This window comes from Delphinus delphis, chromosome 18 (genome assembly GCF_949987515.2).
Source record: "Delphinus delphis chromosome 18, mDelDel1.2, whole genome shotgun sequence".
In the NCBI taxonomy this organism is placed as follows: domain Eukaryota; kingdom Metazoa; phylum Chordata; class Mammalia; order Artiodactyla; family Delphinidae; genus Delphinus; species Delphinus delphis.
Window position 1 is genome coordinate 50,246,091 of NC_082700.1, and position 27,342 is coordinate 50,273,432.

Consider the following 27,342-nt stretch of genomic DNA (forward strand, 5'->3'; position numbering starts at 1 on the left):
TTACAAGACCCAACTGAAATAAAAAACAATAAACAATGCAATAAAAAATAGAAGAGATAAAAGGCACTAATAAGAATATTCAGCAAACACTTACTTAGGTACTATATGCCTGTCTCTATCCTATGCGTTAGGTACACAAAGATGAAAAAGACATAATCACTGACTTTAAGGAGATTATTAAAAAGATTTCTTGAGTTTACTACCCTAACTATGGACACACAATTTTTATTTTTTCTGAAAGACTGGTGCTACCTTTGTTTTAAAAGAAAAAAAAATGTTACCTTATATAGTGAATGGCAAGTTAGAGAGCTCTATAAATATTTGTCAGATGAAATAAAAATCATGAGCTGATTTAGCAGGAATTCAATCTAAGAACCATACAAAACAATTAAATTTATGTCTTATTTTCTACTTTTTTCCACTGAACTGTCAATTATTTTTATGTCTTCTTTTCTACCATTTTTTCACTGAATGGTAATTTTAGATTTTAACATATACAGTAGTTAATGAATTAGAATACAGTATCATGAGAGGCACCGCAGCAGTGGCTACAAGCTCAGGCTCTAGATGTAGACTGCCTGCATGTGAATCCTGGCTCCACCACGCAGTAGCAATGTACCATGACTTTGAACAAGTTACTCGTCCTTTTTGTATTTCAGTTTTCTCTTCTATTACATGGAGATAATATTAAACAGTATTTACCCCATAGGGTTCCTATGAACAATAAAGAAGCTCACATATGTCAAGGGCTTGGATCAGTGTCTGGTACACAGTTAACAATTAATAAATGGTAACTATTATGATAAATGGTATCCCCATATTCATCGTATCTATCCTTGTAACCATCCCTATATCACTTTATTTACCACTTTCAGTAATCATCATCTATAATGAGAATAATCACACTACAGAAAGAGTCCACACATAATAGGAGAGCTCTGTTTCTGAGACAATGTAATTATAATACTTTAAATTTTTTTAAATTACATATGTTTTTAAATGATTATTCAGGCTGCAATGAAAAATGAACTGGGAAGAGGCAAGACTAGCAGCTGGAAACCTAGTTAAGAAGATGTCACAATAATCTGGGTGAGTTATGGTGGAGGCCTGAAATAGGAACAGTGTGGACTGAAAGGAATGAATGGATTTGACAGCTCTGTAAGGAACAGAACTGACTAGACTCCGGCAATGACTGACATGGGGCAATGAAGGTTTTCTGCTTAAGTAACAAGGTAGATGGTGGTAACATTCACTTAAGCTATGAGAATGAATGACAGCTAGGAAGACGAAGAGAGAAAAGATAGTTTTCATTGTAAGTCTCTCTAACATTTAGGTATGGACAGAGGAAGAAGAAGAGCTCATAAAATCTAGGACATAACAAAGAATGAACTCTGGAAAAATGTGGTATGTAGACAGTCATTTCAAGAATAGGGAAATAATGTACATGCTGAATGCTCTAGAGACAGATACAAATGACCACCTGATTTTGCAAGAAGGAAGTCTCTTTGGTGGAGTAGGCACAACACTATGTAGCAAAGGAAGAGTTAACAGTGGGGTCAGAGACTAATGCAAAATCCCTTCAAAAACCTCAGCACAAAAGGGAAAAAGGAGAACCAACAGCTAGAGGGAAAATGGAGCTGAAGGGGAAGCTCTGTCCTTTTTAAGAATTTGCAGAAGTTTAAAAGAGTAAAGATAAGGACATATGGTTCAGAGGGGAGACAAGAAACAGAACTGGATCCCTATGGAAAAGGCAGAGGTTTCACAGCATAGACAAGAACAGGCCCCTCTTTCAGTGTAACATGAAGAAGGAGGAAAGAAGTAGTAATGGACGCAGGCAGGTTGGCAGAGTTGCTGGACTGAAGAATTTCCCACCTAATGTTTTTATTTTTGCTGTGATGTGAACAGAGGTCATGTGCTGAGAGGAAGAGGAAATGGGTGAGGAGAGAATTTAAAGATTACGGAAAGGGTACGGTGGTGAATGGAAAAAATAAAAACCTAGACCAGAAGTTTTTAACCCAGATCCAAATGACTTCTAGGAAGTCTGAAAGTGAACTTCAGGAGATCTGTGAATCTTCTAAATCTGGAAGCCAACTTCTAAGTGTATATTCTTATGTCTGTTTTCTGAAGAGACAGCCTATGTCTTTCATCACATTCTCAAAAGGTCTTAAATCAAACAGTTCAAAACTACAAACCAGGAGGATCACTGCCTATTGTAGAAGGATTGGTCCAATCTACAAATCATAACAATCTGTATAAGTATGGTGATTTATTTTCTTCCGGAAGCCTAAGTTAGACATAGAAAATATAGGTGGACCGATTCACGCCTGAAGTTTTGCCATGCCTTAGCATCAAGACCCAAGAGGGTAAGAAAACTGAGGATAATGGTAAGAGTACAGGTGAAGAGAATGAATGACAGTCTCTAACGTGGGTCGGAAAAAAACTGAAACAGGCGATAGACACTAAGAAAGTAGGGGGCTCTAGAGAATGAAGTACTGATAAAGTCAAAGACCAAGTAAAGTAATGCTAAGTAACAGAAGAAGAAATTGTCATCAGATCATGGGTTGTTTAAACTTAAAAATTCAGAGTTGGAGCTATGCTAGATTCATAATGGGTCCTGGGAATGACCACCATGAATGTGGAAGTAAAGTTCACTAGATCTAACTCACGGTGTCAAGGTAACTGTATTGCATGGGACCATTCATGAGTGTGTGACAAGACTCAGATTGGGAAAACACTGTGAGCCAGATACTAAATTTTCAGTGAATGAAAGGCAGTGACTAAAACACAGGTAGGTAGTAACCAAAGGGGAGGAGAGCAGAATGGCCCTGCCTCAAAAGAGTAGTTTGTACTTGAGGATACAATAATATGGCTAGGAACAGCAGTGAAAGTTAAGCGGTTCTCAAATCTGAGGTACTGGGAGCTTTGGCAATAAACAATTACCAGGTCAAAGGGCTGTATGGCAAACTAATGTCCTCACAGAAATGTCCAGTTCGATTCAAACAAAGGATTCAAACAAAGGATTAAACTGCAGACAAGTAAACAGTGCCTAAAACTGTTTACTTGTCTGCAGTTTACAAAGCATTTTCAAATAAAATGTACCACTGGTTATCAAAATAACTCTATGGGTAGATCTGAAGCCCTTTAAAAAGAATTCTCCCAGAGTTAGTGGCAATTCTTCTAATAAACTCTTTTCATGATACTAGAGCCCATTTATTAAATTATTTGGTAAACACAGGAAGAACAGAAAACAAAAATTATATGTGTATGTATATGCATGCCAGGCATTTTACAGACACTATATTAATTCTTTAACAATGCTATGGGACATTTAAACTAAGGCTTAGTAAATTAGTCACATAGCTGGTAAGAGATGAATCAAAGATATGAACCTTGTCTAAATGGTTCCAGACACCATGACTGTGTAGCATATTAATGCAGAAGGAGGATACAGCAAGAAAAAGATGAAACTCAGAAACATTATAAGAATTATCCAAATTCTACTGAAAAAAGGAGAATAAAAGCATCTAAACACTATAGTCCCTTTCCCAACATCCAGGTTTAAGTTTACTGAAAAGAGTAAAAGAATTTGGAATTCAGGGATTTAAGAGCATACTGAAGAAAATAAACGAAAAAGAGGGTTGGTAGACTCATGTCATGAGTGAATGTATTACAGCCCTCAAAAGCTTTTTGACATTCACTTTTAAAAGCAGCAACAGTAACAGCCAACATTTACTGAGCATTCACTACAGGCTAGGCCCTGTGCTAAGTACACAACACCTATCATCTCACTGAACAACCACCTTCTGAGAGAAAGATACTTATTCCCATTCAAAAGGAAGAAACTGAGACACAGGAAAGTTAAGTAATGTGGTCAAGGTCACATGGGCACCAAGTGATATAATCAGACTCAGTCATCCTGGCAAGACACCGCATTAAATAAAGAGAATACCAATAACACGTTTCTACCTTTAGCACATGCACATTACAATATTTATCTTACATTAATCACACATTATTAATGTGTGCTATACAATAAATTTCAGTTAAAGTGCTTGATTACTAGAAACTTAAAAAAAAAGTACCTTCCAACTTTATTTCAACTAAATATCTATAAATGTTTTGCTTCGTGGTAGTTAGTTAATATGTATGCTATTGAGGCTTTGTTCCTCCGGGGACTGTTCCTCCATACACATGGTCAATTCCTTTTGGAATTCATAACAGTTCCTGACTCCTGCCTTCCAAGTCCCAGACAGATCCAGACAAACAGGGTACCCGGAGTGTTCACGGCACAGACGGTTCTGGCTGGTTTCCGTTTAATCCACTAGGCACAGTGTGTAGGCGTTATTTCACTGCATTACCCAGCCTGGAGCTCCCCACCACCATGGAATCAGCCTTCCAGTTACAACTCAATCAATGGAACCAGGAGTGAAAATTCACATGCTGGAAAAGAACAACTTTGGGCGGTTCAAAGAAATCCCACCAGAGTTTAATCTCCTTAAAAAACCCTAATTATTTAATTTTCAACATTAGAAGCTATCCCACTTCATGAAGATATATTCGAAACTATTAAAAATACTTAGCATATTGCCATGATACTGTCACCTGAGCGAGTCACTGCAAGTCAAGGTATGATGCCCCCTGGCTGACCATCAGGACCAGGAGGCAATGCTTTTAGGTAATAGCAGCCTCTTCACTTAAAAGCTGCCTTGAGATCCTTCCCGTTCTTCAGCCGTTACACCTCAACGTGGGGTGGCAGGACTTGTGCTTACGCTGTTCGTTCTTCACACTGTGCAGGCACCTTAGGGCTGTGATTTGATTATAGATATGATTTCCACTATTTCCCTCCCACTCAGTCAAGACCAGGAAGCACATATATTTGCTAAATCTTTTCTGTGGAGTGATATACAAGTACAGAGTCTGATTTGTGAGAAAGTGGCCCCCTTGCGGCACACGTGACTGATGCTCCATCATGTCTAACTGTAATGCACCTTTCCCAGGTTATGTCATGACTCACAAAATAATCTCCAGCTAAATAACAGCAGCAATAATGGTGATGATGATGATAATAATAAATTCTCTTCTGTGTCACGAGTCTTCCATGAGAAACAGAACAAAAAGTTTCCAAATTCTTCTCCATGCATATTACAAGCCCTGTCTCAGTCTCTGCATATGAGTGATGTTGTTCAATTGCGACGCAAAGTACCTGCTGCCTTCTAATACCTGTGACAGTAATCACCCAACCCTGCAAAGTACCTGCTGCCTTCTAATACCTGTGACAGTAATTGCTCAACCCTGCAAAGCCACTGATATTCTGAAATTCCCAATGTCCGACATACAAATGGCATACCTGGGTGACATCTGATACAGTAATCTGTCAAAGACCTTTTGCTCTCTTTCCAAGCACAATAGTTGTCCTTAAGATTGTGATAGTTTTATAAACATGTTAACAAGTGTCAAACGTATGTTGCACTTGTGTTTTTAGTGAGAAGTTCAACTCAATGGTGTCTCAAATCATCTCTTTTCATCAATAACAACGGTCATCGAAGTAACTAAGGACATTCCTTTCACCTTCATTTTCTGTGCACTGCAAATGGACCTGACCCTGCCTTTTAGGGATGGATGGTGTTTCTTAATCCCGGATGCACAGTAGACTGTGGAGAGCTTTTAGGAAAGAACTGATGCTGGCATCCTATCCAACCCTTGCTGCCTCCATCTCCCATCCCCAACGCCCATCTCCCAACACACACCTCGTAAAAAGTCTAGATTTAGGGTCCAGGCATGGCATTTTTCAAGTTCCCCAAGTAATTCTACTGTGCAGGCAGGATTAAGAATCACTGGTCTTTACCATGTAAATGGCATCATCCCTGCCACAGTAATGAAGTGATTTCAGAATAAAGTGAAAATTATGGATTTTATTTAATGACTAGAGTGATTCACTGTATGTGAATGAGAAACCATATAGTTCCAATTGCTTCTGGCAGGTATCTTGTGACTATAGGAAGAATCAGGCAAGAATAGAGAGACAAAAAGAAAGGAGGTTCTGAGGTAAACTGAATTGGTGCGTCAAGTCTAGCCTGAAGCTGCCCTATATATCCCCAGACTTATAAATAAACCTGGTTTCAGTGGTGGGGCAGCCACACACGTAGACCACTCAGATCTTGAAGACCACCTGCTGCAGGGAACATAAATGACTAACAGTCTCAGATGCTGTTCCTTTGGGTCCACGAGGCCATTCTTCCCCTGGGAAGCTACCAGCCTGGGACTGAGCACTGTGAAGGTATGCGTGCTGGCCCATCCTGCCCAATTTGGGACTCTGCCAAAGGCAACCTTGGCTTGAGGACACCCACTGGCCTGGCTAAAACTCAATCAGAACTGCACTGTAACCTAACTCTTCCTACCCCATTCTTCCTCCTTCTTTCCTTTCACAGGGGTCAGATCTACATAGGGCCTATTCCTACTCTTTTCCCTTTTATCTTTCACAGCAGTTTTCTACCAATAGACCCTTTGCACATCTAATCGTATCTTAGCATCTTCTGCTTGGAAGACCTGAGCTAACAAAGATGGATTTTTCTATACTTTTGACCAAAAGCCCTCTCACTGTATTAAGCAGAAATGGAATCAGCTGCTGTAACGAAAGCCAAGTAACAGGGAATTAAAGAAGACAGAAGTTTATTTCTCTTTCAGCTAAGCACCCAATTATAAGGAGCTGATGTGGCACTTCCATGGTGTCGGGGACCCAGACTATTTCTATCTTGTGGCTCTGCCATTCTCAATACATAGTTTCCAACTTATGATCGCTATGATGACTTTTCCAGCTCCTGCCGCCAGGCATGGACTCCAGGCAGCAAGCTGGGAGGGAAGAGGGAGAAATGGAAGGGTATCCCCCTCCCCTTTAACAGCATGATCCCAAAGCTGCACATCTCACTTTAGTTTACTCGGCCATATCTTGCTGCAATGGAGGCGGGAAAATGAAGTCTCTGGCTTCATGGTCATGTCACCAACTAAAACTCTATTACCAAATGAAGTAGGGAAGAATGGATATTAAAAATGTCTAGTAGTCTCTACCACAATTAGTTCTTCACTATTCTGGATAAGTCAAAACATTTTCTCTCAGTGACCATTAGATTTTGTTTGAAAATTATGAAAAAGCTTCAATGACTTCATGTTACTATTAGACCAAAATTTAAAAACGATAACATCAAGGAATATGAATAAATCTATTGCTGATCTGTTAAAATGCCATTTGGGGATAGTCACTGTCTTATCCATTGCCATGAACAGCCTTTAAAAAGATATTAATTCTTAAGAATGCAGTAAGATTTCATGATAATCATAATCACTCTTACATTTTAAATGTATAAAATGTAAATCAATTTTTCTCCCGAAACTACAAAATCATCTATCCCCACAAAAGCACTCAACCACAAAATCAAGAATAACCAATCATTTATGGGCCACAGTTTGCAAAACAGTGGTATAAATACTTTTTCAAGTGTAGAAATATATATTTAGAAAGAAAAAAGGAAAGAAAGGAAAGAAGAAAGAGAAAAAAAAACACACTCAGCATCTTCACACAAAAAGTTAAAGTACCTGGAATTGACATCTCCATGTCCGAGCTGCCCATGCTGCCCGTACCCAAATGTGTAGACATCGCCATTCTCCATTAAAACCACTGAAACCAAAATCCAGAGCTTTATTTTTTCATTGTATGCATTTCATATTTCCATCACAACTATACTGAAGGCAGTGCAATTTTCACTGTTTAAAATTAGTAGAGCCATTAAAACTAGGCAAGTGAAGCATCGACAAATTTATATTTAATGAGAAATAAATACAATTTCAGTTCTGTAAAATATTTTTGTAGGTTATAAAAATGTATAATGTTTTCATAATATACACTTTAAAATTCTTATAAATGCCATTTAATAACATTAATATTTAATAAAACATTGGTTTGGGTCAACTGTAAAGTCTTTTTATAATGAGTAACTACATACAAAATATTCACTCATATCTAGGATAATTATATAGGTAGATGGGTTTGAGCTCTGCACAGATATGTACAACATCAATGTGTCTGTCAGAACTTTAGTATTTGTCAATGTCTTATCAAATAAGGAAATATATTGAGTATCAAAAGAAAGAATGTAACATTTTTTATGTTTAGGTTGAAGAGTACAACCTAAGCTATAAATCCAAATGTTAATTATTTACTAGGAATTGAAATTTCTACTTTTTAAAAAAATATAGAAATTTGTTGATGCACATCTCTCACTGAACAGTAACAAAGTTTGTGACCAGATTATAAAAATCACAGAATTGTAGAGTTCAAAGGGACTTCAGGGATTATTTTACCTTCAGGAATTTCATGAACTGAATTATAAAATAAGTCCATCAGAAGACAGATTAGAAGTCAGATCTCTACATGTACCACAATGTTCATTGTAGCACTATTTACAATAGCCAGGACATGGAAGCAACCTAAGTGTCCATCGACAGATGAACGGATAAAGAAGATGTAGCACATGTATACAATGGAATATTACTCAGCCATAAAAAGAAACAAAATTGAACTATTTGTAGTGAGGTGGATGGACCTAGAGTCTGTCATCCAGAGTGAAGTACGTCAGAAAGGGAAAAACAAATACTGTATGCTAACACATATATATGGAATCTAAAAAAAAAAAGAATGGTTCTGATGAACCTAGGGGCAGGACAGGAATAAAGCTGCAGATGTAGAGAATGGACTTGAGGACACAGGGTGGGAAGGGTAAGCTGGGACGAAGTGAGAGAGTAGCACTGACATATATACACTACCAAATGTAAAACAGATGGCTAGTGGGAAGCAGCCACATAGCACAGGGAGATCAGCTCGGTGCTTTGTGACCACCTAAAGGGGTGGAATAGGGAGGGTGAGAGGGAGACACAAGAGGGAGGGGATATGGGGATATATGTATACATATAGCTGATTCACTTTGCTATCCAGCAGAAACTAACATAACATTGTAAAGCTATTATACTCCAATAAAGATGTTAAAAAAAAAAAGAGAAGTCAGATCATTAGACAATCATTTTATAGCTTAAAAGAGATTCTGTAATAAATATGCTTTCATAGATTTGAGAGATACTGTCACACTATAGCTTTTAAACACAGTTAACAGACTACATGTGTCAAAACTAAACAAATAGGTTATTTAGCACGATTGTAAAAATGCAGTTATACCCTAAAGTTCCAGCCGCTACCTGAATGGTGAAATCCACAGCTGACTTGTACTGCCCGGAGCTCACAGTCAAATCGCACAGAGCCTGGAGGATATGTTGTGATTTTACTTGCATCCTTTTCTCCTCGTTCTCCACTTCCATCTGTAAGTGTTATAATTTGTAATTAAGCCATTATTCATCTTCAAAATAAAATTTAAAATCAGTTTACTATGGAAAAACAAGAGAAAATGTTAAAAGGAACAAGCAAGAAGAATCTGTAGCTGTTAGAAGTGATAGATCAAGAATCTACCTGCAAAGAAGCAATTTTGAAAAGATATACTATATACTTCTGTTTGCAAATATCACTAAATCAGTAAAAACACAGATAAGGTCTGGTTACAGATAAAGCCTATTAATCTAATCAGTTATGTAACGTAAATGGGTCATTAAGTTATAGAAATAACAAAATTCTAAATGTAATAGTTTATATGGGAAAATTTAGTTTACATAAAAATAACTGCATGCAAAGTCATTTAACAATTGTTTTAAACTTAGTGATATTGTTAGTGCTAGCCATTTAAAAAAAATTTCTAGCTGACTCGCAAATGACTTAGATTTCCCAAACACATCTAGAAAGGCTACTCTGTCCGCCAGTATTGCTAAAACTCAATTGAACTTTAAAAAATTTCTAAAGACCAAATAGCTTTACCCAATGTATTGCAGTTCAATGGTTTCCTGTCGTTCATTTTGTCTGTCCCACCTTGACCCTCAGCCAGTCTGCTCTGCGGTCTTCTTCTGGCCCCCAAACACAACTCTGAACCAAACCCTCTGCTTTTATTCCTTCTTTCCTCCTCCCTTCTTTTCATAATTTCCTACCATAAGCTTGCTTTAAGGCCCTCCCTCCAACCCTGGTTTCTACATTTGACTTTGAATATTCTGGCATTTTAACCATAAAATTTTAAAAACACATTCCAGAATTTAACAACTTTACTTTGGAATGTGTAAATAAGAAAGGCAACTTACTTTTCCTAGTCTAATACTATACATCAACTAAAATACGACCTCTATGTCATCAAGATTCAAATTCCTTACACATGAAATAAATGTAAATCTGGATGGAATTTCAGGTCAGCTAGTCTAAGCTGCTTTGTGATATAGTAAATCTAAACAAGTGTGTATAATATGCAGATACACATGTGGATCTACACACATTTTTTTAAAATTCTGTATTTTCATTACCCATTTTAGAACACTAAGCAGAATAACATCAAATCATTTCATGTTCACATTATCCTTTCTTTTTCTATCTAATGTTTCTAACCTTTAGTACTATCCAGGTAAGACAAAATTGGCCTAAATTATGAGTTCCATTTCTATAACTAAATGACTCTAGCATTTCAAAAAGTTTTAAACTCTTTACAACATTAGGACAGTAAAACCTCACTAATTCGGAATAACACAGAATGGGTTGGCCTATATTACTTACTGAAAAGGTCTTAATTATAGAATGTTTAAGTAAAAGTTCAGTTTTATTACCTTCAAGCAGTACAGATTATAGATTAAACTAAATGCTATTGATACAATAAATAAAATGTGGTTACCTACATTATAATTCAAAATAGGCCTATATTACATAAAAAATGTACCATAAACATAAAAGTCCTTTAACATACAAGAAATAATTGCTGGACCCAGAGGCTGAAGGCACGTTGAAGGAATCCTTCATTTCTTGAGCCCTTGGTTTGAAAAGCTAGTGATTTTAGACAGGTTTCCCCTTATAAGTATGACCCTGAAAATTCAGAGGAAGAAGTTATTTTGAATTTTTTACTCAAAAAAGATCACAAATACTGTATCTGAAGTACCATAAATTTTGAATTAGTGAGAGGTTTTACTATAAAAGGAAAAAGAATATGATTCTTCTTTTGCTAAATTATCTAATGTGGGTTTGCCAAATTAAATCTGCAAGAATGGATGGGCTAAAAAAAAAAAAAATCACAACATTTAGTTTTACTCCATCCAAAATGCAATATACTCTTAGTTCAAAGACTCCTCATCTTGGAAAGGCAGTGAAATGGTTAAGTATAAACAAGGGCCTACCCATAAAGGAATAAGTATCTTCCAAAGACTATTTAAATAAGATGACAGATATATAAAAATTTTACAGCTTTATCTCAATTGGTAAAAATATCTAATTATTAAAACCAAATCTGATTTAATATAGAAAACAAATTGTGTTCATTTGATTGTGCCAGACCTAACTAAATTCAATGCTACACCTTAATTTCAGTTTATATAAATGTATTGATGCCTAGTTAAAGCTTTTACCTTTGAATCTGGCATTCTGCCCTCTCCCTCGAATCAGAGATTAAATATAGATACAAAGCCCACAATAGAGACAAAGCATCAGGGAAGGAGGAAAAAAAAGCCTAGTAATTTACTGATTAAAATCATAGTGATTAAAAGAGTACTAGCTATTATTTAGAGGTAAAAAATAATACTAGAAACATTTTGTTCAAGTGCATCTAAACAAACCTTTATCTATATAAAATAATTTTTCAATTATTATAGATGGTGAAAATATTGTTATTATAAGAAAAAAAGAGGGATAAGGTTCTTGATCACTAGTAGCAGCAGTGACAGAATTTTTTAAATATACATCTGTATCTGGAATTTTATGTCAGTTCAAAAAATTAAGTACAATTCTAGTAATCTAGAAATTTACAAAAGTTTATCAAAGAAAAAAGATACCTAATAAATAGTCAAGAATCTAGTGTAAATTCAAGAACTAGCAAGTGAAATTCAGCAAGATAAATTCTCCTCAAGCTCATTACTCAGTAAAATGTCAATGAGCAGCAATAAAATTAATCTCACATTTTTAGGAAAGTTAGGCTTAAATATTCTTATAATTGGCCATTTAGGTATATCTGTATTTTTCCCTAATATGAGTATGTTCATACATGTATCATATGATATTGAAACTGTGATAGCTATAAAGTTTTGACAGATACGTAACTAAAGTATTATATGTATATATACATTATTTATGCATATTTGTGTACACACACAGAGAAAAGAGGATTCAGTAACTAAAGGACTCTAACTTTTAATTTTTATTTAAATCTATACTTTTTGGGTAATCTTATAAGCATGCATATCACTGAATGTATCACAGAACACAGTGAGTACTTTGAACGAAATCACGAAAATAAAACAGCAAAGCAGTAGTAATTCCAATTTGCTAAACACCTCTGTGCTAAACACTGAAAATTTAAATAGCACAGTGGATAGTACTTTTGGGCACTGGAGCCTAAGAGACTTGGATTGGAATCCTGGCTCTACTATTTGCTAGTTTTACGATAACTGGACACTGGATCTTTTTGAGTTTTAGTTTTTTCCCATCTATAAGATAGGAATAATGGTATATTACCTCAAAAGATACTTATGAGAACTAAGTGCAATAATGTATGAAAAGTGTTCAGTCAATATTCACTATTGTTGCTCTCCTTAATCAATACAATAATCCGATGATAAGCCTATTGTTATTCCATTTTGCAGTTGGGGAAACCAAGGCTTTAGAGGGGTTAAGTAGCCAGCCCAAAGTAATAAATGGTAGAGCAGTTTTAGAAATTGATCAAAAATAAGGCTCACACATTTTACCACCACCAAATGGCTGACATCTTAAATTTTTTTAAAAAATAAATAAATTACACATTTAACAAATCTCAAATTTTGTACCTTTAAGATAATTCTAAAAGAGGATGCAAGGAATTCAATTCAAAGAATTCAAGCTAGTATTCATGGAGAATTTTTATTTGCAAAGTATATACATACACACACACACACACGTCTTAATTTAATCTTCATATCAACATATTCAGTTAGGAATTATCATTCCTATTTTTAAAAGAAGGAAACTGAAACCAAAGAGATTAAGAAATTTATGAACGGCCACACAGTTCTAGTAAATGAAAAATAGGGTTAAAACTGAGGCCTAATTCCAAAGGCTGTATTTCCATTACACCACAGTTTCTTTACAGAAAGCAGGTGTAAAATACACACAGATGTTTTTGACTGCGCTTTCAGATTTTCACATCAGTCACTTTAAGACTATCTCCAGAATAATTCAAATGTTCCTAACTAAGAGTAGTACATTAAAATCTTTTTTTTCTATGTAAGGCACTGAATAGTTCAAACAAATGTTAATTCAGATAACTGTTTAAAATACAGTCTACATTAAATTCTTTAAATACTATATGTTATATGGATTATATGTTATACATAATTGATTCCATCTTATACACTATTTTGCCTCTGGTCAAAATTTGCCTGTATAGGATAGATTCCGTGACCTTCTCTGAATTCTTTCCAATCAGCCAGAAGCTTTCCAACTTTCCATTTTAGAACTCACTCCTGTTAGCAATAAATCCACAGTTCTTACCCTCCACACACCCCTACAAAAACGTCATAGTCTAGAAAATTTAAATCATTACTATCCTACAATGTGTACCACCAGCATAATTAAATGTAAGATAGAACACAGCAATTAATACAGTGAATTTGTCAGTGCAAGATAAACACGGTAATACAAAAGAGAAAAAAATGTACGTCGGAAAAATAATTTATTAAAAGACTATGACTATATGCAGCAGGAGTAAAAGCAGTGACTGGCAAGGGGATTAAATGACAGGAACAGCGAATGCAAAGGGAGTCACGCAAAGTGAATCTGTGGATGTACAGTGAGTGGTAAGTTAATACTCTAGATAAGATGGGACACCATCTGATAAAGTATTACTTACACTTTAAATTCATTTTGGTGGTAAAGAGATGAAACTATTCCACTCTATAAAACCATACAATCTGATGATTAAAAGAAAAATGGCCTTATACTGTAACACTACAAAGTAAGTCCTTCCAAAGAGGTTACCCTGTGGCAGACAAGATGGAAGTAAGGCTCGCTATTGTTGAGTAATTTCTAGAGCTAATCAGTGTGACATCGTAAAAAGTCTGTTTTAAATTTGGAACCTTGGTTTTCTTTAGCATTTCATTTTAAAATTCTGGAAAAAAACAAAGATGACTGTCTATAAGATACTAACATGGAGCTGAAAAAGTTTTAAAACTGTTTATTGAAATGTGAATAGTTAACCTCCGGTAAAGTATTGGAAGAACTCCACTTTCAAATAATTGGCAAGAAAAAGACACTTGATAAAATCTGTTCTAATACTGGCATAGTAGAAAATGTGAGATCAGAGATTCTAGCAATAATGAAAATAATTTACATAGCACACCCCAAATATTATTTCTTAGATTTAAATATTAATGGCATTGTTAGAGCACCCAGTAAATAAAGCAATCACAAATTTTACTATGGTTAATCACATTAGACTTAAAATATTCTCAATTTTTATTTCTGCAGAATATAACTTGAGTAGTGCTCTATTTGTGTTTTTACTAAAAACAGGGGGTTTTGTCTGTTTTGTTTTGCATTTTTGCTTTGAGTGACAAACTGATAGATTGAAACAGGCAAAGAAAAATAAAGTTGATTATAATATATGGCATATGAAAGTTTAAAAATAAAATTAATCTATAACAGTTTTGCAGCCCCAAAAAAAGATAAAACATTAGTAAGATTAATTTGCATGGAATATGTGATTTTAAAATCTTCTATTTTGCAGGTTTTATTTCAGGCATTTAAGAAAATAGTAAGTCTCAGTTGTATTACTCAAAGAGTGCTTGGTTCCCATGCCAGGATTCAAGGCAGAATTTATACATAAATTTATAAGTTCTCTGCATTAAATTCTTTCCTGATCTTAGTTGACCCATAATCTGTGGTTTAAGGAAAAATAATCTTACTTTAGGAATATATCAAATATCAAATAAATCATGTGTATTGTGAATATAAACTTTTATATTAAAACAGTGGAAGCACGGTAGCAGTCAACTCATTATTACTTTATACACTGAATTTAGCAATTCTGTTAATTCTAAAGCAAATAAACAGAACTAAAAAAAGAGAAAAGGACTGCAAAATGCCAGATGGCAGTGATCTAAGAGCAGATAATAAAGTATATAAAATAGAGAGCAATAATTATTTTTTCCACCTTCCCTTAACTTTAGGAAATTTGAAAAGAAATGGAAAAGAAAAAGATATACTGTAAAATGTCTTCTTTTTATTAAAGTTAACCAAAAAAATACAATAAAATAAGATTGACACTTATTGACAAACAGTACACTTTCAGCATGTTCTTTCTCCTCAGGCTATATAATAATGATAGAAGCAAAGTAGAAGAATTAGGTTTGTGCATTTTCCCAGAGACAAAATTCAAATAAGTGGAAGAAATTGGGAAAGTATCCCACCTAGTTGATAAGGAAGACCAAATACCTTTGTGCTTGTCCCGTTTATGCTTTAGCTGTGCTGGATGGGATCTGAGTCTGGCTAGAGCCTGTTCTCGATGGTTCATAAAAATAGGACCAGCAAATACAAGGGGGCCTGAGGAGAAACATTTTGTATGTGCATAGAAAAGCTCACAAAATGAAAACACTACAATGAACAAAAATAATTCAAACTAAAAAGCATGGAAATTAAAGTTTTGGACATGATACTTTTCTCCCAAATCCCCCCCGTTAACCTCCCACTCCCAACCACAACCTACTCACCATTCTACACACAAGTTTTATTATCTTAAATATAGTTAATAAAATAAAAATTCCGATCTTTTATACTTATAAAATTATTAGGTAGTTACTAATAGTCTCAAATAGATAATCAGAGAGTTCAAATAGAATAAATCAAATTATCTTACAAATCTTTTAATATCATATATATTCAAACTTGGTAAACCACACATCCATTAAAACAAATATCTTTCCTTTTAAAATACCAAACACCAACAAAGTTTTAAATTAATGATTAGATTTTAACAAGGTCTTCAAGATTTAATATCCACATCAATCTTGATACAAAACCAAGATGTTACTGACAACTACATTCTGTCATAGAGGTAAGAAAACAAGGTGGTCAAAAACAAAAAATTCCTATGATCTGAGATATACATATTTATATACATACACATTTATATACACACATATACATACATACATACATACAACATAAACACACATATACATGTATATATATATAAAATCACTGCTTTATAAAGACAGAATTGTATAAGCTATATTTGATTTGATTTACTAAAAAAGATAAATCTAACTTTATGATTTTAACCACATACACAAAATCAGACACAAGGATAAGCTGAATTTCATACTGATGATGAAGAGGGGACTCTAAACCCAGTAACATTTTTAGAACATTAACGGTTCTCTCATAAAACAATTTCTTGCTGAAGCTCCTCTATGTATGTATACATATATACATAAATATACACTGACACAGATTACAGTCATTTCTACTTATACAGTATTTAAGAAAAAAATCTGTAGCCAAATTAATTTCAATAAAATTTAAAAACTGTTTTCCCCATTACTGTTTAGCTTGAAAAGAAAACTTTAAATTATGCCTTAAAATTTTAGTTCTTTTCTTATAGAACAGCACCACAGCTTCCTTGAGTTTTAGCAATATCAAAAATGCTTACAAATTTCAAAACACTAAATTTGACAGTTAAGTTACAGTATTTGAAAAGGAAATTGACAGTATATATGCATTGAACATTTTTAATTAAATTTCTGTGATTCTCTATAGATCTTCAGCTTAACTAATTTTTCTAACAATGCGACAAAATGAAACTACCGCTCTGTAATAAAATTTGACAAATGTCATATTAAATACCAAAGTACCCTGCATTAAACATTAAAAAATGGGTAGAAAAAAATATATTTAAATTATGTCTCTAGATATAGAAAAAAACACAAGCAGCATCAATTCTATGAAAAACCAACAATAACATATTCTATGATTACTACAGGTAGAAACATGCTAATTTAATGTTAATAGAAGAATTAAATATTATTTTCCAGTAACGCAGTATCAATCATTTTCAAACTAAGATTATATAAACTAAGCTTCATCTTTAAAATATAATAAAATGAGATACATTTCAAATACGAACACATGTCATTTCTTCAACATGCCCTATTTTTCAATTGATTTACTAAAGCAGATAACATAAATCACTCTAAAAAGCGTAAGACACTTTCCAACTATACAAAAGAATTGTAAATATTAAAATAACAATAATATTAAGCTGTATTACCATTTTCTAATTTCTGTGGTCTGCCTGAGATATTATGTCTTTCCATAAAAATATTATACCCATAATATTCAGAGTAATTTAGCTTCTCATAAATTCAATCTTTTCAGAGTCATTTCTATACATAAATACAGAAGGCCCACTGGCAATCACACATAGAAAGTACATCACTCGAGCTCAACTTAAGTTACCATTTATAATATCAAGTTACCAGGTTCTAAAATACTCTTGTATCCCATGGACTAAAATAATTTTTCTTACATAGTTAAGTCACTCATTTATTCACCAAACATTTTTGATTATCTTTAATGTAACAGATGCTAGGTATCATAGATATAATGACAAAGACACAGATCTCATTCAAATTCAGTCTACCAGGGAAGACAGAATAAAAACAAAGAATTGCAATATGTTCTAATAAATACTATAAAGTAAATCTATACACATCATATCCTGAAGGATGAAAAGTGATCAAATCAACTTGAGTGAATCAAAGAGGTTTCAAAGAGGGACTTCCCTGGTGGTGCAGTGGTTAAGAATCTGCCTGCCAATACAGGGGACACGGGTTCGAGCCCGGGTCCAGGAAGATGCCACATGCCGTGGAGCAACTAAGCCCGTGCACCACAACTATGGAGCCTGTGCTCTGAAGCCTGCGAGCCACAACTGCTGAGCCCGCAGGCCAGAATTACTGAAGCCTGTGCGCCTAGAGCCTGTCCTCTGCAACGAGAAGCCAGCGCAATGCACCACAATGAAGAGTAGCCCCCGCTCGCCACAACTAGCGAAAGCCTGCGCACAGCAACGAAGACCCAACGTAGCCAAAAAAAAAAAGACAGATTTCAAAAAATGAGAAAAAGTTTGCCAAGAGAGAAAGAAGAGAAGAGAGGGCATTCCAGGTAAAAGGAATAGGATTTATAAAAGCATGAAGACATAAACATTACTGTATGGTCATTAAAAACACACACGAGTGCTCACGGCGATGATGGCAACAGCCGCAGAAGGATTGGTTGTCACCGGTTGGCTGTGCGGCGCTGCGCTCGGCGGCGGCCATCGCAGCTTATTTTCAGTTGCTTTCTAAAGACGCAAAGCTCATGGTGCAGATAGTTACTTCCAGTGCTGGGGCTGGAGGCCTGGCAGAATGGGTGCTGATGGAGCTACAGGGGGAGATCGAGGCTCGCTACAGCACTGGGTTAGCTGGAAACCTCCTGGGAGACCTGCACCACTGAGGGAATCCCTGTGCTGATCGTGGGGCATCATATCCTGTATGGGAAAATCATCCACCTGGACAAACCCTTTGCCGTCCTTGTTAAACACACTCCTGGAGGGGAGCAAGACTGTGATGATCTTGGCTGCGAGAATGGCACCCCATACCTGGTGACAGCACTCATCAAAAACAAGATCCTTTTCAAAACTCGCCCCAAGCCCATTATCACCAACGTCCCCAAGAAAGTATGAAAGAACCCCAGATTTTCCTAGAGAGCAGCCAACTCCTTGGACTCATGCTCGAGGACAGATGGATAGTTCCCTGGGATCACGAGGGGGTCCTGTTTTAAACACAGGCCACCCACTGGGTATGAACTCAGATCCCTTCCTTATGGCAACAGGTTCTCTTGGTGGAAATTTGGCCCCATTTCCAAGGAACCCACCTCCTTTTCCAACTTCATCAGGTTCACTGGCACCTTTCCCTGCTGGTGCTCGTGACCCAAGCATGGCGTCTTCTCCAAGAGGGATGAATCCCACTGGCACAGGTGCAGTTTCCTTCCCAAGGCCGGGTGGTCTCTTGGGCCCAAGCCCAGGGTCAGCTCTAAATCCTAGAGCAGGGGCTCTTCCAGGCCCAGGGCCTGTCTAACCCAAGGTTAGGGAGTCTCCCAGGGCCAGGTCCTATGCCCAACCCAAGGCCAGATGGTCTTCTGGGAACAGGTCCTGACTCCAGAAGTGGTGGCCCCATGGGCCCTGGATTTGGACCCAACCTGAGAGCAGGTATCCTGTTGACGTCTGGGAATGGTCCTCCCAATCCTAGACATGTTGGCCTGGGCCCCGGACCAAGTCCCAATCTGAGATCAGGCTTTGTAGGTACAAACCCTGCCCCAAGGTACGTTTCCAGGCCCTGGCCTTGGGCCCAACCCAAGATCAAGTGGCCTGGGTCCAGGCCTTGGGCCTAATCCAAGGGCAGGTGGCCTGGGCCCAAGCCCTAATTTGGACACCAGAGCGGGTGGCCTCTTGGGCACAGGATCTGGTCTTAAGAATGGTTGGATCTCAAAGCCCAGATCTTGCCCCCATTCTAAGAGCAGCTGGTCTTTTAGGAGCAAATTCAGCTTCTTTCTCATAAGCTTCTGGAAACGTGGGCACAAGCCCATCTTCCATGGCCAGCACACCTGGCCCCACAGGCCCAAACTCGGGTCCTGGCGCTTGGGGAACTGGCCTTCCAGGGCCAATTCCATCCCCCATGTCGAGGGCTCCTGGCCCCATTGGCCCTAATTCAGCTCATTTTTCAAGGCCCGCTGGCCCCATGGGAGTAAATGCTAATCCTTTTCCAAGGGGGACAGGTTCACGGGGATTGAACCCAGCTGCTTTCTCTCAGTCTTCTAACACATTGGCTTCAAACCCAGTTAACTTCCAGAGGTCTGCTGGCCTCCAGGGCTCAAGTCCGGCAATTTTCCCAAGAGCCTCTGGGCCACTAGGCTCCAACCCAGCTAACTTCCCAGGGGCCAATGGTTTACAGGATCCAAGCCCAGCTACCTTCCCAAGGTCTACTGGCCCATTAGGCCCTGGTCAGATTAATTCCCCCAGGTCAGCTCCCTAGGCTCTTCACCAGCAGGCCCTGCGGGTATCAACCCAGCTCCTTTCGCAAAGTCAACTGGGACCCTGGGTCTAAACCCAGCTTCCTTTCCAAGGATGAATGGCCCTGCAAGCAAGACTTTGGCCCCATTTCCTAGAGTGGGGAGTGCCTCCCTGGAACAAACCCAGCTGCTTTCCCCAGACTAGGGGCTCCAATGGCTGCAATGTACCCAAATGGAATGTTACCCCCTTAGGCACCATTTCCTCTCCAGGACCACCTTGGTTTCCAGACACTGTGGTTCTGAGCAGGGGCTGTGTTTTGGGTGAAAGCGTAGATATGGAGCTACAGTCTGAAGTATACAGCTGGGGTTCAAGTTCAAATGAGCCTTTTCCCCCCCTCTGTGTCTTTCTTGACTGAAGGTAAAATGTTACCTGTGGGACATGGACTTTGGCAGGTGGGAATGATCCCCAGCCTTCCAGAAGCCTGCTGTGCTTCTGTCCCACAGCTTTCTGCCCCTTGTTTCTTACTAGTTCCTTGAATTTTCTTGTGGACTTTTCCTCAGGGATACATTGGCCTGCAGGTCCCAATTCATATGCGGTCCCCTGCTCACCACTGGAGAATCAGCTCACTGCTCTCTAGAAATGTTGCGTTGGTGAGTGGACCACGCTTCAGCAGCACTGACCTGGCCACCCTCTACTGCCATACCTTCCCCTGGGGGCTGGAACACAGAACAGGGAAGTGCAACCACTTCAGAGAGCCACCAAATACAATTTCTGCTTGCCTGACTGGGCCTGCAGCCCCCTTCTCCTGGGACTTACTTAGAGGAAGCCAGGATCAAGGCTCCACTGCTCACCCCACTCCCTCTCCACTGGTACTCCCAATCAAAGAACCTCAAAATTAAACTGATGTGGATGGGGTTATGTGAATTGGGGTGGGGGTGGGGGGAATGAAGGGGAGAAATCACTGTGCTTCGTTCAGCCTGATGTGAAAGGACAGTTGGTGTTTTCCTGCAGTGTATCTTTTCTTACTGTTTCTTTAACAAATGGGATGAGAGGGAAAAAAAAAACACACACACACACATAGCTGAAATGGATGGAGTATAAGGTTATGAGGCAGAAAGTAGTGGGAAATGAGTTTGGAGATGAATATACAAAAGAGATAATTAATGTCTTTTGATACCATTACACTTCACTGTAGAGGCGATGAGAAGTCCATGAAATGTTTTCAGTTAGTCACCAGGCACATATTAACTACTGACCAATTTCAGGCACCATGCAAGGTTCTAGGAACACTTGGATAAACAAGACCCCATCTCTGATTCAAGAAGCTCACAGTCTAATGGTTGAGGGAAAGTTTACATAAAACTCAAGAAGAAATTATGACGGTGTGCTATGACAAAACTTAGCACACTGGAGGGGCAGCTGGCAAAACTTGAGGGTGGGAAAGTATGGAGTTACTTTCAGAAAGTTACTGGTGATACATTTCAAGAACCTAAAAATTATTATTATCCTTTGGCCCAGTAATTATGCAAACAGAAATCTGTCCTAAGGAAAACTGAAATATTTTTTAAAAGATTTCAGCTCAAAGGTGTTATTATAACCTTATTAATTGTAATGAAAAATTAAAACAATCCAAAAAGAAGAACAGTTAATAAAAAACTATGGTATATTTTCTCACTGGAATAATATTCAGCCATTAAAACAAGATTTATAAAGAAAAAGTACTTCTGTGCTATTTAAATTAGCAAGCACATAACATCGCTCACCGTTTTGCAAAAATTAAAAATAATACCTAATAAAGGTGGTGCTACAGGAAAACACCACTCTCATACGTTAGTCTTAGGAAGATAAATTCCTATAACATGTTTTAAAAATTTGAAATATCTGTTAAAATTTAAAACATACACACTCTCTGGCCCAAATATGCTATTTCTGGGAAGCTCTATTATATAAACAAAAATTCCACTACATATGGCTACAAGTTTAAGAATATATTATTATAGCAAAATCCACAAAACCCTGAAAATAACCTTAATGACCATCAACAAAATAATGGCTGAAAAAACTGTGGTACAGACATATTATGAAATGTTATGTAGCTATTAAATAGAATGTGATAAATCCATATTCACTAGTATGTGTTCATGTTGTACTGTAAAATGGGAAAAAGGTGTTGCAAACAACTGTATATTTAATACAATATCCCTTCTGTAAATAAACATATGCCTACACGCTCACATATGTATAGATATCTGCACATGATTATATTTTAATGGAGTAAGATACAGAAATATACCTGTTAGACTAAACCTCATTTGCTTGGTAAAAGAGAATGGAAGGGCAAGGAAAAAACTGCTAGAAAAATTTTAAAAACGTACATAACATTAAGCAAATATATGAAATATAAGATTCAGTCAGTGAGGGACTTCCTAGTGGAGCAGTGGTTAAGTATCCGACTGCCAATACGGGGACATCGGTTTGAGCCCTGGTCCAAGAAGATCCCACATGCCGCGGAGCAACTAAGCCCGTGCACCACAACTACTGAGCCTGTGCTCTAGAGCCCGCGAGTCACAACTACTGAAGCCGCGTGCCTAGAGGCCGTGCTCCAAACAAGAGAAGCGAAGTCACCACAATGAGAAGCCTACACACTGCAACAAAGAATAGCTCCCACTCGCCGCAACTAGCGAAAGCCTGCATGCAGCAATGAAGACCCAACACAGCCAATAAATAAATAAATAAATAAACTTATATATTAAAAAAAAGATTCAGTCAGTGATATAACTGGAAATGTATAAAACTCAATTAGAAGATACCGATGAAATAAATAAAAGTAATAATTTAATTAAAGGATAGGCTTGTGGAAAACACCTTTAACCTAAATTCCTGTATTAGTTCAATATGGTATTGCAATAAGGCACAAAAAACTTACGATATAATTATTAAGGGGAAAAAACAGTACACCGATATATATCACAGTATGAAATGATGTAAAATGTCTAAACAAAAAAGTATGCATGGAAAACCTTTAAGAAAGTATACCAAAATTCTATAGTGGTTATCTTTGGATGAGAATTACATTGATATTTTTTCTTACTTATGTTTTCCATGTGCTTCATATAATATTTTAATTTAAAAGGAGACTTTAAGGTAGTATTGGAAGATCAGCTACTACTGGATTTGACATGTCAAATCAAGAAAATGGTTTCCGAGGCTTAAAAATCAATCACTTTGAAACTGGAGAGACTATAATAAACTTGTTTTTACATTCTAATTTGTGACTATGGGAAACTGATTTGTTTCTATCAAAATAGAATCATTTTATTCTACAGAAGATGTAGGGGGTTTTATTAATAATAATCAAAATTTTGTGATGAGCATCCCAATGTTGCGAGAAAAGCAATCAAGTAGAGGCCAGAGCTGGAAAAGAATCAAATCCAAAGAGAAGAGAAGTTTACTAAACAGCCCACCGCCACGCCACCACTAGCATCCTCATCATCACCATCGCCATCATCACCATTTACCCAGGGCTTAGTATAGGTCGGGCATTTGCATGCAAGTCACTTAATCCTCATCCCTACTTAACGTAGGTACAGTTGTAATCTTCATTTTAAAGGTAGGGAAACTGAGGTTCAGAGTGGTTATGCTCCAAGTAAAACTTAAGAAGCCAGGATATGAACAAAAGTCTAACTTCAGAACCCACATATTCAACCACCACGCTATATAGCTATGCTAACTATATAACTTATTATCCAAATGAGACTCTCTACCGAGAGCAAAAGAGGGCACTGTGAGAAATACGTCCGAACAGTAGGCATAAAATGGGACTGTCCCAGGCAAACCAGGACGTAACTCACCCCATCGACAGCTCACAATCATGGAATTTTGATTTGACATTTAGGGGAAAAAGAAAGAAGGAAAAATAGGCAACATTATTTGAGCTTAGTTTTCCTTAAAACAGAGCGCTGAGAAGGAATATAAAGATAAGAACATTGATACAATCACAGAAGGAATATAAAGATAAGAACACTGATACAATCACCCAGGAGTTCTGATGACTTAAAGAGTTCTACTTAAAAATCCCACTGAACAAGCACTCCACTTGTAAAGTTAATACAAGTCTCAGAGAACTTATATATCAATCAACTGTCTAATCTAAAAAACAAACTAAATATGATCACAAACACCACTGAAATAAAATCTGTAAATGAATACTATTGGTACCTAAGAATATATATGTAAGAAAAGTATTATCTGGAAGACTAATAACATAAAAAAATTAAAGTTCCGACTTTATCAAAAAGTAGTAACCACACTACTTTCAGGGGTTTCAACAGCAACAGAAGAATTTGTGTCATAAACAGCAGCTGAACTATATCAATAGGCCTGAGGTTGATGAGCAAGGCTTTTGCTACACGAGCTAGGTCCTAAAATTTTGATCAACTTTAAAACAAATAACACAAACTTGGTAAATAGGATGATAGATAAATCAAGTAAAATAATTTAACTTAATCTAATACTGAAAGGCTGAAATTTCAACACAGGTAAAGTCAATTACCAATAAGCATAATTACCAACAGAGTGCTAACAGTTATCTAAAAAACACCAAGCAGAAGCCAAGGGGGGTGGGGGGGGTGTGTGGAGAAAAGACAAGTATGTATGTGTGGCAGTTGGAACACTAAAAATTTGACATTCCTGTTCCTCATGAGGACAAAACGAGACTAACAATCCTCGCTAGCATGGTGCCAAACAAGAGCCCTAGAACACTGTGCATGTGACTCAAATCTGTATCGAGGACCCTCAGGCAGAAATGCTGAAGCACGAGGCCCAGGTGACTCTGATGTAGAAGGCCCATGTAACAAACTTAGAACATCACTGCCCTAGAGCAGCGGTTCTCACACTTCAGCACCCTCAGAATCGCTGGGAAAGCTTGTTAAAGCACAGATACAATAATAATTTCCATAAATATTTAAATAATGGAGTTTTTTAAACTCTTAAAGGGTTAGAGTTTATGTTTTAAAGGTCTATGATACATTTTAAAATAAAAGCCAAAAGAATATTCTGCTATCACAAAGTTTTGTTGAATAACCAGTGCATCATCAATGTTCTTTTACTTCTGATATACAGAAATATATACTATACCTAGAGAAGAATAGCTTTTTATAGAGGGGGAGAAAAAAATAAGATACATAGCGTTAGGCAAGTAATTAAATGTCATCACAAGGATTTGCTATACTTTGGTTGAAACGTAGGAAATTGCTGTTTTTTGTAGGTCATTTCATATGATTCAACCTAGTATTTCAAAAAAAAAAAAAACAGGTAGTAAAAGTATCACTAGTAATTAACCTTAAGCAAATCATACTATTAATACAAAAGGAATTATCACTTAATTACCATGTGTCATAAAGACCCAGAACTTAAATTTTACCCTATTCTCTACATAACATTTAATATGCAATTTTCTCATACATTTATACAATATAAATAAGAGTAGATACATTAATCTCATTACAATATCATTTAAAGGCAATGATTTTATGTAAACAAAGCCAAACTAACAGCAAATATTCACTGTATCAATTCCTCAACATTGCTTATTAGACACTATAAAGAACAATCTTCAAGCTCTAAGCAGATGTCTTATGACCTAAGTTTAATAAAAACAGAATTACCATGTGTGCTATATATTTTATATTCAATACTTACTCCATTTTATATTAAAAAAAGGAATGCCTAAAAAGGTCTGTAATGATGGTTAAATGAGTAATAGGTTTTATCTCCTGTATCAAATACCACGCCATTTTAATAAGTATTAAAATATACAATATCACTAAATATTTTGAATCAAAATTTTGCCTAGCAGAGGAATAAAATTACAGACCTTTGTAACGATCTGTCTTAATCTACAAAGAAAAGATTCTATTGGGCAAGAATAACTTTAGTAATACTTATATTTATCTCTGCTTGTTGGATATATACTAAAAGACTTACTATAATCACTGTTAAATGTAGTTTTTAGGCTGAGAAATGGTCATAAACAATGAGGAAAAGATAGATAATAAATCTATCTTTGCAATTAAAACCTGCAGACCCTCCAATTTACCCTTCTTGTACATAACCAGAATAAGCTTTTTCCGGAAAGATACATAAAAGCATAATTATGCACTAAATTGGAAGGAAGAGCAGTGAGACTATGCCCAAATGATAATAATTGTAAATGAGTAAGAAATCAGAACTTAAAATACTAAACTAATTTGGTGTTCAGAGTTAAGTAGATGAGTCAAAATATGGGTGAAGGACAGTTCTTCGAATTTGTATTTTTTTAAAGATTGCCATTGCTAATAGTTTTTGATGCTTGGCATATGGTGCAATTCTTAATATGGTTGACCTATGCCATAAACACACTACCGAATTAAATGTATGTTATTATTAGCACAATTGTAATACCCTGAATATTTTCATAATACTTTCATGAGTTACTAGAATGTTACTAATTTTAATTTCTTACCAAATCAGCCTATTCTGTAAACTTTTAACTGGTCTCAGTATAGGGTAAGAAAATGTATTTTCATATACATTTTCTCTGCAGCTACATCTTACCTCTTCCTTCATCTAATCTGTGTCTCCTGATTACACGCTGCCGTTTTTCTTCTTGTCGTAACTGAAGGTGTTCTTCAATGTTAACCCCGGGTACTGGGACAGCTAGATGATTGACAGTCAGTCAGTCAATTAGTTTTATAATAGATATGACAGAACTATATGAAATTCAAGAAAGTAAAAGCTAGCAAAAATACTGTCTAAAACACAAATGATTTTTACCACAAGGATCTTAGCAAAAAAGAGAAAAAGCATCTCATCCCTTAATCAATGACACACTGTCAGTTACCAAACACAGAGTACTGCATAATCAACTATTATCTTAATTTTATAACACATATCTAAAAGGAGTTATTTAGACTATCAGAAATACTACCTAACAGAAGGTCTAAAGGTATCATCTCCTTCACTGCATCAAGAATCCCTCTTTGTCTTGCCTCTTGACCATCCAATTCTCTTGCACAAGCCTTGCAACATCCACATACAGCACAGCCAGATTCTCCAGAACCACAACCACAGATCCTAAAAATAAACAAATAAATTATTAACTGAAATCCTTCTC

General features: G+C 36.5%; 1 protein-coding gene and 2 pseudogenes across 10 annotated transcripts in view; 2 read left to right on the plus strand and 1 right to left on the minus strand.

Annotated features, from left to right (window-relative positions):
* The window catches only part of MYCBP2 (MYC binding protein 2), a 271,984-nt gene that overhangs the window by 156,864 nt on the left and 87,778 nt on the right, over nucleotides 1-27,342 (minus strand). For 8 of the 10 annotated variants that reach the window (XM_059995647.1, XM_059995652.1, XM_059995649.1 and 5 more), the window contains 5 exons: nucleotides 27,157-27,302; nucleotides 26,784-26,885; nucleotides 15,581-15,688; nucleotides 9,244-9,363; nucleotides 7,591-7,672 (listed from right to left, as the gene is read on the minus strand). In XM_059995647.1, coding sequence (XP_059851630.1) covers nucleotides 7,591-7,672; nucleotides 9,244-9,363; nucleotides 15,581-15,688; nucleotides 26,784-26,885; nucleotides 27,157-27,302 — 558 coding nt within the window. Of the gene's footprint in view, nucleotides 1-7,590; nucleotides 7,673-9,223; nucleotides 9,364-10,874; nucleotides 10,978-15,580; nucleotides 15,689-26,783; nucleotides 26,886-27,156; nucleotides 27,303-27,342 lie in introns of those variants that run through there. The other 2 variants (XM_059995653.1, XM_059995654.1) reach the window with 2 other exon arrangements.
* LOC132413580 (chromosome transmission fidelity protein 8 homolog pseudogene) lies at nucleotides 16,019-18,874 on the plus strand (annotated as a pseudogene).
* LOC132413890 (decreased expression in renal and prostate cancer protein pseudogene) lies at nucleotides 18,871-20,440 on the plus strand (annotated as a pseudogene).